This window comes from Scyliorhinus canicula, chromosome 1 (genome assembly GCF_902713615.1).
Source record: "Scyliorhinus canicula chromosome 1, sScyCan1.1, whole genome shotgun sequence".
NCBI lineage: Eukaryota > Metazoa > Chordata > Chondrichthyes > Carcharhiniformes > Scyliorhinidae > Scyliorhinus > Scyliorhinus canicula.
Window position 1 is genome coordinate 124,357,448 of NC_052146.1, and position 16,976 is coordinate 124,374,423.

At 45.4% G+C, this 16,976-nt stretch overlaps 2 protein-coding genes across 2 annotated transcripts in view; both read left to right on the top strand.

The window, feature by feature from the left end:
* LOC119967158 (collagen alpha-2(VIII) chain-like) overlaps nucleotides 1-16,976 on the top strand; it is a 308,798-nt gene that overhangs the window by 223,517 nt on the left and 68,305 nt on the right. The window lies entirely within an intron of this gene.
* On the top strand, nucleotides 9,769-9,947 carry LOC119967179 (COMM domain-containing protein 6-like). Its single transcript, XM_038799348.1, is given in 2 exon segments — nucleotides 9,769-9,847; nucleotides 9,850-9,947. Coding segments are annotated over 2 exon segments (177 nt in total).

Below are 16,976 nucleotides of genomic sequence, written 5' to 3' on the forward strand. Positions count from 1 at the left end.
TTAATAATAATAATCTGTATTAGTGTCACAAGTGGGCTAACAATAACATCGGAATGAAGTAAGTTACTGTGAAACTAGTTGCCACATTCCGGCTCTTGTTCGGGTACGCTGAGAAAGAATTCAGAATGTCCAAATTACCTAACAGCACGTCTTTTGGGACTTGTGGGAGGAAACCGGAGCACCCGGAGGAAACCCACGTAGACAGGAGGAGAACGTGCAGACTCTGCACCGACAGTGACCCAAGTTGTGAATCGAACAGGGTTAATTGACATTTATTAATAGCAAACTGTGTTGACTAACTTAATTGAGTTCTTCGATGAAGTCATATGGAGGGCGAATGAAGGTATTGTGATTGCGCTTGACAAGGTACCACATAATAACCTTGTTATCAGTATTAAAACCCATGGATGCAAAATTGGTTAAGGGAAGGCAAGAGTAGTGATGAATAGTTGTGTCTCAGACTCGAGGGAGGTACACAGTGGTGTTCATCAAGGAGCTGGTACAGGGACCACTGCTCTGTCTGATATATACTAACGACCTTGACTTAGGTGTGTGATGATAAGTAGATTGTCATCTATACTATCATCTGTATGTAAATAATATATGTGTAACTGTTGTAGTTCCAGCATCCGACCAGCATGTGGTGCGAGTATGCAGGAATACAAACCTAATGTACCATGTGTTCCAGGAGAAGGTGTTAGTAAGGAGTTGATTTGTTGCATATTAGAGAAGCTCTGTAGTATCTTAGTGTAAGTTGGTGTTAGAACATTATTTCCAACTGCATTCATTTTAGACATTTTAATAATTCGTTAGTGTGGTGTTAGTAATAAATAACTTTGTTTCTAAAGCAAAGTCTAATATTCTTTGTTCACACTACAATATGCAGATTCAACATCAGCCCAATCAAAGAACATTACAGGGTGTTCAGGGTATAATTTCAAAGTTTGCAGATATAAAATTTGGAAATGGAATAAACAGTAAGGTGGTTATTAAGAGGCCCCAGAAGGGCAAGACAGACTGGTAAAATGAGTAGTCACATGTAGAGGAAATTTAACGCGTAAAATACAAAGTGATTAATTTTGGTTGGAGGAATCAGGTTCGCGATTGTAAAGTAGATGAACAGGTGGGTCATTTTTAGTTCACAGCTCATTCTTGTGCCTTTAGTGAGCTGTGCCACATGGGGGGGTCACAGTTAAATTAAAATTCCACGTGTGTGAGGTGCTCCTGAGTATCACATTCCATTGCGCAGTGACATTCAGCCACTAACAGCATGAATTCTGATGTGCAGTTCCTGAGCGGACCCCCATCGGGTAAGGTGATAACAGGTGGAGGCTGCAGCACTTTCACGCGCAGGGCATGGGGAATTGAAGGGGAGTGTCATGCCTGGCCAGTTTCTGTTGCCTTTGATCAACTTTCTGGTGATAGCAATCATGCCAGGTAGATGAAGAAAAGCAGAGGAGAAAATACATCAAACTTGAATTCATTCAAAACTGAGCTTCCTGTGGTCTAATATAAACCGTGGTCTCCTGGTTTATCAATGCATTGAATTTTAAAATCTCATTTTGTGTTCCAATTCCACCATGGCCTTTTCCTTCCCTGCAACCTTCTGAGAACTCAGCGTTCCCTCTGTTCTGCATTTTTCTACAGCTTTGACTTCCGTTCCCTTCTCTTGCCTTTTCCCTATAACCCTGCACATGTCTCTATTCAAATAATCATCTTCTTTCCTCTTGAATGCCTCAATTGAACCTGTCTCCACCACAATTCCAGGCCGTGCATTCCAGACCCGAACCACTCGGTGGATGAAAAAGATTTTTGTCACATCGCATTTGCTTCTTTTGCAAATCACTTTGAATCAGTGCCCTCAATCCTTTTACGAGCAGGAACAGTTTCTCCCTTTCTACTCTGTCCAGCCCCCTCGTGATTTTGAACTCTCTATCAAATCTCCTCTCAGCCTACTCTCCAAGAAAAACAGTCCCAACCTCTCGGGTCTATCCTTATAACTGAAGTTTCTCATCCCTGGAACCAATCTTGTAAACCTCTTCTGCACTCTCTCCAATGTGTTCACATCCATAACTGTACACAATACTCCTGCTGAGGTCTAATTAGCATCTTTTACAAATTTAGCGTAACCTCCTTGCTCTTGTGCTCTATGACACTATTAATAAAGCCAAGGACACTATGTTTTTCTAACTGCTCTCTCCACCCGTCCTTCCACCTTTAATGACTTATGAACATATACACTCAGGCTCCTCTACTCCTGCACCCCTTTAGCATTGTGCCCCTTACCTTACATTGCCGCTCTATGTTCTGCCTACCAAAATGAATCACCTCACACTTCTAGAAGAACATTAGCCTGGGCCTCTGGACTGCTAGTCCAGCAACATTACCACTTCGCCACCATTGCCCCTAGCGCCAAAGGTTTTGATTTTTTTTAACTTATTCTTTCATGGAATGTGGGTGTCACGAGCAAGGCCTGCATTTGTTGCCCTATCCCTAATTGCCCTCAAACAAGTGGCTTTCTCAGCCATTTCGACAGGTAGTTAAGAGTTATCTATATTGTGGTGGGTCTGCAGTCACATGGGGGTCAGCTGGTAAGGATGATATTCTTCCCTGAAGGGACATTAGTGAATCGGATGGGCTTTTACGACAATCGATGATAAGTTTCACGCTCACTGTTACTGAGACTAGTTTTTAATTCCAGATTTTATTCATTGAACTTCAAGTCGACCAGCTGCCGTGGGGGGATTTAAACCCTTGTCCCCAGAGCATTAGCATGGGCCTCTGAATTACTAGCCAGTGATGCTATCACTATGCCATCATCTTGCCCTCCTATCCCCTCGCCCATGAACACCCCACTGTCTCCCTTGTATGGTTATATAGCTTCTCAATAAATGTATCTATTCTATTTGCCTCAACTTCTTCATGTGGTAGCAAGTACCACTTTTTCTAGGTAAAGAAACTTCTCCTGAGTTCCTTTATTGCATTTACTGGTGACTGTCTTATGTTTATTGCCCACTTCAAAATTGCATTACTTAATGTTTTCCGACATGGAAAAATGTTCAGCAGCGTCTCACTATTATTTTATAGAGTGTTCGTCCTCCCCAGCTCTAGATGTGTTACCTTTGTGCGGGTCATGATAACTTCTGTTTATCCTACTTATCATCTGATCCTCAGGAGGGAGCTGAGGTGCACAAGGATTGTGAGTTAGGGTAGGGCGGGGGGGGGGGGGGGGGGGGGGGGGGGGGGGGGGGGGGGGGAGAGCGAAACGCAGTGAAAGAGAGATAGAAAAGAAGTTAAAATATTAAGATGTAATTTTGTCTGAATCTGAAATCTGTACAAGTGCATTTCAAGTAGGGGTCACACCAGGTTGTGATTTATAAACAAAACGCAAACCAAAATCCACAATAAACCAATTGTAGGAGAATGTTTGGGCAGACAGGAATTCCAACATCGTGGCATTTGCAATAGAACACGTCGCTCAAAGTAAAGAATTTAGCCTGGGAGAATTTATCTTTGGCCAAGTGACAAGCTTGTATTTTGGGAGCTGGGTTGAAATGGCCCGGAGTGGTTGTGTTTTAAAGGGGACTTTGCAGATAGATGAAGCTATGTATTGCACCCACAATCTGTCACGCATCATTCCCACAGCTAACTTCTTGGGAGTCATTTTTTTTGGCTTCTGTCACAAGGCATTAGGCCCATAAATATTTTAATGGTAGACCTTGTGTCAAGTGAACATAATGGGAAAATTGTAACTAGCATTATGCTATCACCACTATTGGGGAACCAATGGGGCTGTTGGTGTTGCCAGGCGGAGAAAGCAGGTTTAAATTAGAACAATTTAAACCCTTAAATCATTGGATCCCAATTTACATATTAAAAAGGGCTTATCGCCTCAAACGTGTCCCTTCAACAGGTCAATTACAAACTGGAGCCAGCTGTATCTCTGGCATTGTCAGGACATGAAGGCTATTCCAAGGCTGTTACAGCCCCATTAAAGGCAGCTGAAAATGAAGTTACTGTGAAAAGCCCCTAGTCGCCACATTCCAGCGCCTGTTCGGGCTGGTACGGGAATTGAACCGTGCTGCTGGCCTGCCTTGGTCTGATTTAAAAGCCAGCTCCTTAGCCCATCTGCTAAACCAGCACTTTAGGATTGGTCCATGACATCGCCAGTTAATGTAAGGAATAGCTTCGCTTTTGTAAGCTGATGATCTCTAGGAACTGAACGAAAACGGCGTTTCATTTTGGATCTTTACAGCAGATTATCATTCTGGATTGGATTTTAACCCAGTCGGAAAAATAACCCAAAATGCCACCCAATTCCCCCAAACAGTGACTTTTCGCTTTGTGCATAACTCATCACGAAGAAATCCAAGCTGTAACGCTTGCAACGTCTTTGCAACTGGGATTAAATATATTCTTAGACTTGCAATAAAACACACTTTTATACCCTATACACACAGCATGTGTCATGGTGTTATCAGTGGTTTACAACAAATATTTACTCGGCACTCGCCAGTTGTGCTTCTGCTGTCAGTCGGATTATATTATTGAAACAGACCCGCCACACGTGTCTCTTCTATATAAATTCAACTTCATTTTAACTGTCATTAGCATTGTTTCCATTTGTCAGGTGCCATAAAATTACTATATCCCTGGGCACAGCCTCTAGAGGTTGTCATCTAAACCACTAGAATACTTCACACACTTACCGATTGCTCATTAAAGCTAGAATTTTCAAACTGACTTAATGAGCCATTCGAAGTTTCACAGTACAGCCGTGTGTGTTTCGACATGCACGGTTTAACTTTCTGTGATGTGCCTTGTAAATTATGGTCCTTTCTATCATAGGCATGCACATAAATACCTTAGCATGACAGCTACATCATTTAAGTATTTATTTGACAAATTATTGCAGCAACTCCACGACAGAAGCTCAGCTCAGACACCTCCGTGTTGGCTACTGAGGCAACTGCCCGATAAAATCGACAGGACTGCAGTGCAAATGTGTGTTGTGAGGGACAAAATTGTTTTACTTAAACTAATAAAATTAATAGTGTCAGCTGTGTTGGAGTTTCCTGGCAAACTTGATAAGGATGTGCTAGGTGCGAGGTTCAAGCAGAGAACTGGATGTCTTCCATGCATCAAATTGCCCTCATTCTTCCAACTGCCCGGTAGTACAGTGATTAGCACTGTTGCTTCACAGCTCCAAGGTCCTGGGTTTGATTCCCTGCTTGGGTCACTGTCTGTGCGGAGTCTGCACGTTCTCCCCGTGTCTGTGAGGATTTCCTCCGGGTGCTCCACTTTTCTCTCACAAGTCCCGAAAAACCTGCTTGTTAGGTGAATTGGACATTCTGAATTCTCTCTCTGTGTACCCGAACAGGCGCAGGAGTGTGGCGACTAGGGGCTTTTCACAGTAACTTCATTGCAGTGTTAATGTAAGCCTACTTCTGACAATTAAGATTATTATGTTATTATTTTTTTCATAAATTTAGTATACCCAATTCATTTTTTCCAATTAAGGGGCAATTTAGTGTGGCCAATCCACCTATCCTGCACATCTTTTTTGGGTTGTGGGGACGAAACTCATACAAACACGAGGAGAATGTGCAAAATCCACACGGACAGTGACCCAGAGTCGGGATCGAAACTGGGACCTCGGTGCTGTGAGGCAGCAATGCTAACTACTGCGCCACCGTGCTGCCCTAAGATTATTATATTATTAATTCTTATTCTTAGGCAGTCCCTCAGGATTTGAAGGCGACTTGCTCCCACCCCAGTGGGTTCTGTGATGGTTGCTAAAGTGATGATCTGCAGGCTCTGCCACAGGCAGGGCAGGTGGGTCTTGCAGTGTTGGGTAGGTGAGTTATTTGGAGAACAGTGAGCACTCTCCAACAACTTAGCTGTGCCTCTACGTGCTCCCGATGAAGAATCTTAATGTGGCTGATGCCTCCCTGAATGAACCTCCTTTGTTTTAGGGTTGGCCACAAGCCAGGGACTCCCTTGAGTCAGGGAGGTTGTTTGATCTCTTCAGGGATACTTTGAGGACTATTAGCGATTAGGCTGGTGATTTTACCTTTCTGCTAAATGCTTGAAAGGCAGTATAATTCCCTAATGCTGCAGCTAACTGGTAGACACACCAACAGTTATGGGCTGTACTAATCTGACTAAAGATGCACCAGCTCAGCAACGCAACAATTGATTACAATCGTATTGCTGAAACAATAATCCTGGAACTGTTCTATGTAGAAGGCACATCATGTACCATCTCTTACTTAATCACTATTAAAGACAAAGATTAAAGAATCCAGCTTTCCATGCTGTTGCATATAAGGAGTTGGAAGGTCGACTATTTTTGCTACCTAGATTGACCAATATTGAAGTGTAATGCCTATTTGTATTGGATGAATTTAACACTCCCCCGGGTTCTGAATGGGGCGGGGGGGGGGGGGGGGGGGGGGGGCAGTGTGAAATTTAATGCATGGGATTCTTCCCCCCACCCCCAGGAAAACATCCAACCCAGGCCAGGAGTCTCCAATCCCGCGGCCAAGTTCTGACGCGGTATGAAAAGCGGCGTGAACCACTCCGGCGTCAGCAGTCCTCAATTATCCGGTATGCTCCCCTCCCTAGGGGGCTAGGTCAGCACCAGAGTGGTCCCCGCAGCTGCAGCCGGCGTGGCAGGCCGGCACGAGTTTGCACATGCGCGCCACGGCCAGCGGGATTCTGCGCATGCGCGTGAGTTCCAGTCTCCACGCCGGTCCCGGGCAATATGGCGGAGCCCTACAAAGGCCCGGCACGGAGGAACATAGGCTCCCACGGAACCAGCCCGCCGGCTGATTGGTCGGCCACGATTCTGGACCAGGCCACTGTGGAGGGCCCCCTCGGGTCGGATCCCCCCCTCCCCCCCCACCAGGACGGCCCCCCCAGATAGAACTCCGAGGTCCCACCATGTGGTACCATACGTGACCCACGCTGGCGGGTCTCAGCCAAACTCAGCAGGCACTCGGCCCGTCGAGGCCCAGAGAATCGGCTGGGGGGGGGTCGCTTTCAACGGCCCCCGACTGGCGTCGAGGCGCGATTCTCGCGCTCCCCCGGGGATTCTGCGACCCGCGCGGGGTCGGAGAATCCTGGCCCCAGAATCAATTTGACACTTGGGCAGGATCTCTGGCGGGAAATCTGCCCTGTCACTTATTGTAGCCACTTATGTGCCCTACCCTCCTAGCCTCAATTTTTAGGCTGGAGGGAGTAGGTACGAGGAGGGTGGGAAAGTGACACTTGCACTTCGCATCTCAGGTCGCGGGCCACCTTCTCCCCCCCCCCCACCCAAGGACGCTGGATATCCGCTACTCCTCCGCTGCCTCATACCCCCACCCCAATGTAACGCTTACCCCGACCTCTCCTGTCCCGCAGGCGCCCCTCCCCAACCGCCAGTGGGACCCACCTTTGCTCTCGTCCTGGAACTTAGCCCTAAGCAGCTTCTGACCACTGTAGCGCTGTGCCCGGCCAGACTCAAGAGCTACCGGCCAATCAAAGCTCACATGAGCTTTAACGTTAGGCGCTGACGCTTGGGGTGGAGAGCACCGATCGCTAGTCACCCTTAAAATTCTACCCTGTGTGTCCAGTGCAGTGACATATCGGCTCAGATCTTGCATTTCCAGGAGTGAAGAATGCTGAGAGACTTGCTGCTTGAGGGCACTGCAATGCCCCACTTCTGCTCACATCCAGCGATTGTGGTGTACTTGAAGGAGGACGTGATTAGGGGAACAGAGGGGACTGGGGTGCCAGGGGCTGAGGGGGCTGCAGAAGGGGAGGCAGAGAAGCTGGAGGGGTGAATGGACAGGTGCCTGGTGTGCTGGATGTAGATTAGTGGCAGGGAGCCGGGGGAACTGTAATTAATATTTTGTTATGCTCTTGACGTAGCATAAGCTGCTTCCTTGATGTGCACTCTGACAAAGGAAGGTTCAGACTTGGAGATAGCTTTAACACATTTATTTAAACTGTTAACAATTCTCTTACTTGGATTTGACTCTCCTGTTAATCCTGCTATAGCTACTCAGACTGACGAACCAGTCTGCTACAATCCACGTGGTGGGTGTGATGTGTTTCAAATCAACCCTGTGTACTCACTGAGAGTCTCCACTGGAAAGAGGAAGATCATGTGTGCTGTGTCCTTTTATATGGGTTGGTGTAATGCCCTCCTCTGGTAGTGTCACCTCTGTGTGTGTGTTGTGAATGCCCATTGGTCGTGTCCTATCTTACTGGCCTATTGGTTGACTATCTGTGTCACGATGTCTCTGGTGCTCCCTTTTAGTATCTATCTAGTCTATGTGTATTTACATTGACCCCTTGTGTACTTACAGTGATGCATATCATCACAATTAAAACTACATCAAATAAGAAATTGCAACAAATCAAGAAACACTTAAAGGTGCATTGAACTGAACTCAGACCTCATAGGGCGTGTCATCTGCTCATGATGTCAAAAAGGGAGGTGGGGTGGCGTGCGCCTTCTTCACCTCTCCACTCACGTACCATTGGATTCACCCTGCAGCTTGAGTCATACCTTTTCACGCAGTGAGCGGCAAAGGCCCCTACTTCACAGGAGTTCTGCAGATTTCACATTTTACTCTCAGTTTTTCTGCAATTCCTGTACAGCTGCTTTAAAAATATTCTGTAGATTAGCAATCTAATACCTGCCAGGTTGCAACAATCCCAGAACATTATAGAAATAACACAAAATGTTATTCCTGGCCAGTAGAATGTGCTGAATGTCTTATGGAACAGGAATGATCAAGTAATTATGTGAAACACAATGGCAATCAGAGTATATGTCTCAAACAGCAAAGCAGACAGCTGACTTCACAGCGTAGTGATATATCATAAGAGTTTTTTTTCAGTTTTCACATGATACCTTGCACTAAAATTAAACAGATTCATATTTAATAGACTGATCATCTGTCCTGTAGCTGAGCTTCCACTTGAGCTTGCAACAGAGGATATGGGTATGTATGCTAGTGTGTGAGTTCCACATTGAAGTAATCAGCAAGTTAATGATGCTTAAAATGGTAACTCAGCATATTGCGTTCAGCTAGTGCAATCAGTCAGTTTGGTGTACTGAGGGCTCTTATAATTACAAACAGTATGAAATATTTTACGCTGATCAACAAAATGATCTAAAGTACTGAAAGCTGCAAATCTGGAATATGAACAGGTGTGTTCATATTAGTAAGTTTTTTGTATTTCCTCTGTTGAAAGGTAAAACTGGTTCTCATGTCGATTTGTTTTTGCTTTTGAGTGAGGTACTATCCTGAAAATAACCCAGGCTGACCAGTAAGGGCATGCTGCATTGTCAAAGCTGCCATCCATTGGATGAGATGCTAAATTACATCCTTGATTGATTGCTAAAGAGTCCATGGCAAAACAGATGAACTGAGAGCCTGATTACTGCGTTGAACGATCATGGTACTGCTCGAATGCAAACTCCTGGCGTGAACGCACTTGAACTAGCTGAAAGACTTCAGGCTGTGGGTGTTGAACTGGACTTAGCTGCAAAGGAGTTGGTCCATGTTACCTCCTTGTTTTTCAGGTCGGCGGTGCTGAGCAAAATATCAGCTGAAGATTTCATTGTGAAGCTAGCAGACAGCAACAGTAATTGGTCCAAGCATGCGCTTCAGGTTATTCGCCATGTGTGGACTGAACAGAGCAAACTAATTATGACAGCAGAAGCTGCCAAGCACATGCTCGCCATGGCACAGCTCGTGGAAGCTGGGAATGGCCATCAGCTCTGACAGCTGCAGATCCCTCAACCACCCCTATGTGACCATGATGCTGAAAGTAGCTGACTCTCACTGCGTGAAATAATCAGCAGATCGTTCAAAATGACTGTCCCTCAGTTTTGGAATTTTTCCAAGCAGTTCTGGGAAGTGGCTACTGCTCTCGACATGGTGTGAAGCCTGCGTCTGATCTGAACCCCCCCCCCCCCACCCCCAGCCCTCGACAATCCTTGATTCTACTTCCATTACACAGAAGAGAAGGAGGAAGTGGCTCCACAAGAAATGAGAAAAAACTGCACTCGATTTTGATCCACTTATTTGGATTACATGTTTTTCCCTCCACTACCTATTGCTTTCCAGTTGTTGAATATTACTAAATGCACTACTTTCGTTGTAAAAAAAAAAAACTATGATGTAATTGCAATTACAGAGACATGGTTAAAGGAGGGACAGGACTGGCAGCCTAACATTCCGGGAAATTGTTATTTTAAACGGGACAGAAGGGGAAACAAATGAGGTGGGGGAATTGCTTTGCTGAATAGGGAGCAGATCACGGCTGTGTTGAGGGAGGACACATTGGAGGGATCTTGTAGTGAGGCATTATGGGTGGAGTTCAGGAATAAGAAGGGTGAAATCACAATGTTGGGAGTGTACTATAAATCTCCCAGGAGACTGAGGAGCAATTGTGTAGTCAGATACTGAAAAGGTGTGAAAAAAGCAGGGTAGTTGTGATGGGTGACTTTAACTTCCCCCAAATTGACTGGGAATCCCATCCAGCCTGGGGCTCGGAAGGAAAGCAATTTGTTAAATGTGACCAGGAGGGCTTTTTGCTACAGTATGTTGGCAATCCAACCAGGGAGGGAGCATACTAGACTTGGTATTGAGAAATGAGCCAAACCAGGTGATTGATGTTTCAGTGGGGAAGCATTTTGGGCTTAGCGACCATAATTCCATAAGATTTGGAATAGTCTTTTCGAAGAGTGGCCCGCAGGTGAGGGTGCTTAATTGAGCGAGGGTCAATTACATCCAAATTAGACAGGAACTGGGGAATGTGGATTGGAAGCGGCTATTTGAAGGCAAATCCACGTCTGACTTGTGGGTGGTTTTTAAAGGTCAGCTGATTGAAGTGCAGGACATGCATGTCCCCGCAAAAATGAAGGATAGAAATGCCAAGATTTGGGAACCATGGATGACCAGGGAAATTGTAAGCTTAGTCAAAAGGAAATAGGAAGCATACGATAGATCTAAGCAAACACAAACCGACGAAGCCCTTGAGGAGTACAGTGAAGGTAGGAAGGAACTTAAATGTGTAATTAAGAGGGCTAAAAGGAGCCATGAAATGTCTTTAGCAAACAAGGTCCAGGAGAATCCCAAGGCTTTTATGCTTATACTATGAGCAAGAGGGTAGCAAAAGAAAGAGTAGGCCCACTCACGGACAATGGAGGGAAGTTATGCGTGGAACCACAAGAAGTGGGTGAAATCTTTAATGAGTATTTTGTATCGGTATTCACCAGGGAGAAGGACATGACGGATGTTGAGGTCAGGGATAGGTATGTTAACGATCTTGAGAACATCAATATATCAAAGGAGGAAGTGTTGAGTATCCTAAATTGCATTAAGGTAATCAAGTCTCCGGGACCGGATGGAATCTATCCCAGGTTACTGCGGGAGGCAAGGGAAGAAATAGCTGGGGCCTTAACAGATATCTTCACATCTTCTTTGACCACAGGCGAAGTTCCAAAGGACTGGAGAATAGCAAATGCTATTCCCTTGTTTGAGAAAGGAAGCAGGGACAATCCAGCAAATTATAGGCCCGTGAGCCTGACATCAGTGGTGTGGAAGCTATTGGAAAACTGACTGATGGACAGGATATATGCACATTTGGAGAACAATTGACTAGTTAGTGACAGGCAGCATGATTTTGTATGGGGAAAGTCATGTTTCACCAACTTGATTGAGTTTTTTGAAGAGGTGACAGGGAAAATTGATGAGGGAAGGGTTGTGGATGTAGTTTATATGGACTTTAGTAAGGCATTTGACAAGGTCCCACATGGCAGACTGGTACAAACACTAAAATCACATGGGATTCGTTGTGGGCTGGCGAGATGGATGCAGAACTGGCTTGGCTATAGAAGACAGAGAGTAGTGGTGAAAGGGTGTTTTTCAGAACGCAGATCTGTAGCTAGTGGTGTTTTGCAGGGATCAGTCCTGGGACCTCTGTTGTTTGTAGTAGATATAACTGATCTGGAGGAAAATGTTGGTGGTCTGATTAGTTCGTTTGCGGATGACATGAAGAGTGGCAGAATTGCTGATAGTGCCGAGTATTGTCAGATTGGAGACTTGAGTACAGAAATGGCAGATGGACTTTAATTTGGACAAATGCAAGGTGATGCATTTTGGAGGATCAAATCTAAGTATGAATTATACTGTAAATGGCAGAACCCTTAAGAACATTAACATACAGAGGGATCTGGGCGTGCAGGTCCACACTTCCCCAAAAGTGACAACACAGGTGGTCAAGGTGATTATAATAGTAATCATGATTGAGAAGACATATTGCATGCTTGCCTTCATCAGCCTGGGCATTGAGTACAAGAGTTGGAAAATCATGGACGGGATTCTCCGACCCCCCCCCCGCCGGGCCGGAGAATCACCGGGGGACGGCATGAATCCCGCCCTGACACCGGCTGCCGGATTCTCCGGCACCAGTCTTTCGGCGAGTGTGGGAATCGCGCTGCGCCGGTCGGGGGCCATTGGCAGCGCTCTCCCCCCCCCCCCCCGGCAATTCTCTGGCCTGCGATGGGCCGAGTGGCCGCCCGTTTTCAGCGGGTCCCACCGGCATAAAATACACCAGGTCCGTACCGGCGAGACCTGACTCTGCGGGCAGCCTGTGGAGTCCTCGGGGGGGGGGGGGGATCTGACCCCGGGGGGGCCCCCATGGTGGCCTGGCCCGCAATCGGGGCCCACCGATCCATGGGCAGGCCTGTGCCATGGGGACACTCCTTCCCTTCGCGCCGGCCAGTGTAACGGTCCGCCATGGCCGGCGCGGAGAAGAACCCCCCTGCGCATGCACTGGGATGACGCCAGCACACCGGCGGAGGCCTTTCGGCGTCAGTTGGCATGGCGCCAAGCACTTTGGCACTGGCTGGCGCAGTGCCAACCCTGCCGGCGGTGGCCTAGCCCCTGAAGGTGTGGGGGATTCCGCACCTTCCAGGCAGCCCGACGCCGGAGTGGTTCACGTCACTCCTCGGTGCCGGCACGGCCCACCCCGTCGGGTAGGGGAGAATCCCGCCTCATGTTGCACCTATATAAAACCTAGGTTAGGCCACATTTGGAGTATTGCAATTCTGGTCACCACATTATCAGAAGGACATGGAAGCTTTGGAGAGAGTGCAAACAAGCTTCACCATGGTGTTGGCTGGTCTCAAGGGTGTTGGCTATGAGGAGAGTAAACCAGGATTATTTTCACTGGCAAGATGGAAGCTAAGGGGAGAACTGATAGAGGTCTACGAAATTATGAGAGGCGTAGACAGGATGGATAGTCAGAGGCTTTTTCCAAAGGTGGCATTGTTAATTACAAGAGGGCACAGGTTCAAGGTGAGAGGGGGAAAGTTTAAGGGAGACGTGTGGGGTAGGTTTTATACATAGAGAGTGGTGGGTGCCTGGAACGCGTTGTCGGAGGCTGTGGTGGAAGCATGCACATTAGCAATATTTAAGAGGCATCTGGATGGGTACATGAAAAGGGAATAAATCGAGTGATATGGACCGAGAAAGGACAGAAGGTTTTGTTTTTAGTTAGGGCATCTTGATCAGCACAGGCTTGGAGGCCAAAGGGCCTGTTCCTGTGCTGCATCTATCTGTGTTCTTTGGTACGATTTGAAGAGGATCAGACAATTGTCTCAATATTCTTGCTAACATTGTTCCCTCGACCAACATAAAGAATAGATTAATGAGCTCACCATTTGATCACATTGTACAGAAATTGTTTCGTAAGGTCAGACCAGTCACTGCAGTTCAAAGTAACTAATTTGATGGGCAGTCCTTTGAGAACTTTCGAAGTCTCTGAGAAGACGTTACATAACTTAAGTTGTCACTCTGCAATTAGAGCAGTGGTATTAGTGAGATGTTTATAATTCTATATTTAAAAAAAATAAATTTAGAGTACCCAATTATTTTTATTCCAATTAAGGGGCAACTTAGCGTGGCCAATGTACCTATCCTGCACATATTTGGGTGTGGGGGTGAAGGCCATGCAGGCATGGGGAGAATGTGCAATCTCCACATGGACGGTGACCCAAGACCGGGATTCGAACCCGGATCCTCAGCACCACAGTCCCAGTGCAATCCACTGCGCCACAATAATTCTAGATTTTACTGCCGCTACATTTTAAAGAACATTTAGTGGCACAAACGCGACCAACACCAAAAGTCAAAGTGCCAACATGATAAAGTGGCAAAGTGCAATATTACAATCAGGTCTGGGAGACTGAAGTCTCCTGGTCCAGCTTCTAAGATTAGATGGTAAGAGACTATGCTCATAAATCATACTGCGTCTGAGAAAGCATTCCGAAAGCATGGTTCGCCAGGTTTTTGAGTATTTGAATTGTGCTACCAGGCCTGCTCCACCAATGTACTTTGGAAGAGGAAAGAATGCATTAACACCTGGAAAAGTGAGGTACATTCATCTCTCTCCCTGCAGATACAGTTGTGATACAGAGCACCTCTGACCTGCTGGGCATCTCTTCCTATGGAGTTTCTTATTCGTGCCAGTAGGCTGATCAGAACATCAAAAATAGATTTACAATAATGGTCATAAAGTGTGTATGAAGCTAATGCCAGCACAATTATTTTTAAGGGTGCAAAGACAGCTAAAAATATAGCCTAACTGCTGTGTCCTTTCTATGGCTTTCCATATAGTTGTGTAACAAACATATTTCAAATACATATGACTCACATCTGCTCTCCCGGACAGAATACCAGGAAATTATGGACATACCCCAAAATGAATATATAAATGACGTTTCCTACAAGGTTGTCTTCATCCTCCAAAGTGATACTGTAGCGCAAAATGGGCGGGCTTCCAACAGAAGAAGCAGAAAATTCATTTTCTGTCTCTGACTACCTGATTTATACCATTAGAACATGGCAGCACATGTCCCAGTTTAGCCTTTCGTACATTAACAGATTATATTTATGTCTTAAAAAATGATTGGTAATTTATTGATATATTACAGTATGGGAAATATTTTCCAAAGGGAGTATCCCAAAAGATCTGACCTGTGTCCAAAATATTCCAAAGAAGCATATGTTAAAAATTAAATGATTCCGGTTCTCAATCCTCCACTATTATAATGAATTGCATTGTTAAAGGCCCATCATGGTGCAAATCAGTTCAGGAGATGAAATAAATTCAGAACACTTAAAAATCTACATCTGCCTTTCCCTTTGCTATGTTTGCTGTTATTGTCAACGTGTGCTTGAATCCTGATTTTGTACAGACCAGCCTTGAAGTTGTTTGTTCCATTCCTGGTACCTTTTAAGCATTTAAAAGCTTTTAATGAAGGTGTTCTACTTTATATATGCTTTGCAAGGTCAAGCGTGTTTATTGAAGTTCATTTGGCTGATCATTAACCTCAAGAATTGTAAGTTTGTTTGGACCGTAACTATGATGATGTTTTAATGGCTTTTTAACTTGACGTGATCACAGATAATCAGAATGGACACGGTATTTCAACAAAAGAATACTAAAATAAATAAACTTTCAGAAATAGGACTGAAGTGTAAATACTTTTCCCTTTTACGGGCACAGTCAATTTCTGAAATAATCTGTGCCAAACCTCCGCCATGTTAACCACTGGAGAGCATGCTTTGGCTATAGCAGATACTCCATAGTTTATTCTGTTTCACATTGTTATTTCATTTAAGCTTGCATTTTAATGGCCTTCTCATCTGTCCCTTAGGATTTAAGGATCTTACCACAAATGTCAGGGCTGTTAAGTTCTGGGTGCAATTTGGGAACCAATGGGGTCAAATATTTGGTGGACTATTAGCAGACAAAATTGTTACATTCTTGTATGAAATACCCTTTGTCTCTGCTTTACCTTGGAGTTAACCCATATTAAAATAGTTTATCCCTCTCCCAATTTGATTGGCTGATTTGGAAGTTCCTCTCCCTCCAGGAAAATGTAGAGGCACTGGTAAGGCCTTGTAAGTTCTTCACATCCATGATCTGAAGCGACATTAAAAGCATCCGTCATTTCTCATCGTTTGCAAGCTGCAAGCGCTACCGGCCGCAAGGGAATAATAAACCATTTTTCTTTTGTTTTACAAATCTGTTACATTTAAATTCCTAATGATCGAGGAAAACGAGACATTCTTCCTGTTCTCCTTTCATGGCTTGGTTACAATTCTTGTGGGCAGCACGGTAGCATTGTGGATAGCATAATTGCTTCACAGCTCCAGGGTCCCAGGTGCGATTCCGGCTTGGGTCACTGTCTGTGCGGAGTCTGCACATCCTCCCCGTGTGTGCGTGGATTTCCTCCGGGTGCTCCGGTTTCCTCCCACAGTCCAAAGATGTGCAGGTTAGGTGGATTGGCCATGAAAAATTGCCCTTAGTGTCCAAAGTTGCCCTTAATGTTGGGTGGGGTTACTGGGTTATGGGGATAGGGTGGAGGTGTTGACCTTGAGTAGGGCGCTCTTTCGAAGAGCTGGTGCAGACTCGATGGGCCGAATGGCCTCCTTCTACACTGTAAATTCTATGATTCTATGAAGCTTCAATCAGCACACTGGGCTAAATTGCTGGCTTTTAAAGCAGACCAAGGCAGGCCAGCAGCAAGGTTCAATTTCCGTACCAGCCTCCCCGAACAGGCGCTGGAATGTGGTGACTAGGGGCTTTTCACAGTAACTTCATTGAAGCCTACTCGTGACAATAAGCGATTTTCATTTTTTTTTTCATTTCAACAGTTGACTGTAAGATCAGTGCTATACATTGAGAACTGCCCTGAGTTGACCTCTGTGTGACCTTGACTGATAGAATATGATCATTTCCTGTCAGAAAGCTGTTTAGAGAATTTGCAACACTGGTGTGAATATTTCTGAATAAGATCTAGATAAAGCCTTTCACAGACATTACCTGTACTAATAATTTCATCAAGAATAAGAAGCTGTGGGTCTGGATTCTCCGCCGGAGGGATCCTCCGCTTCACC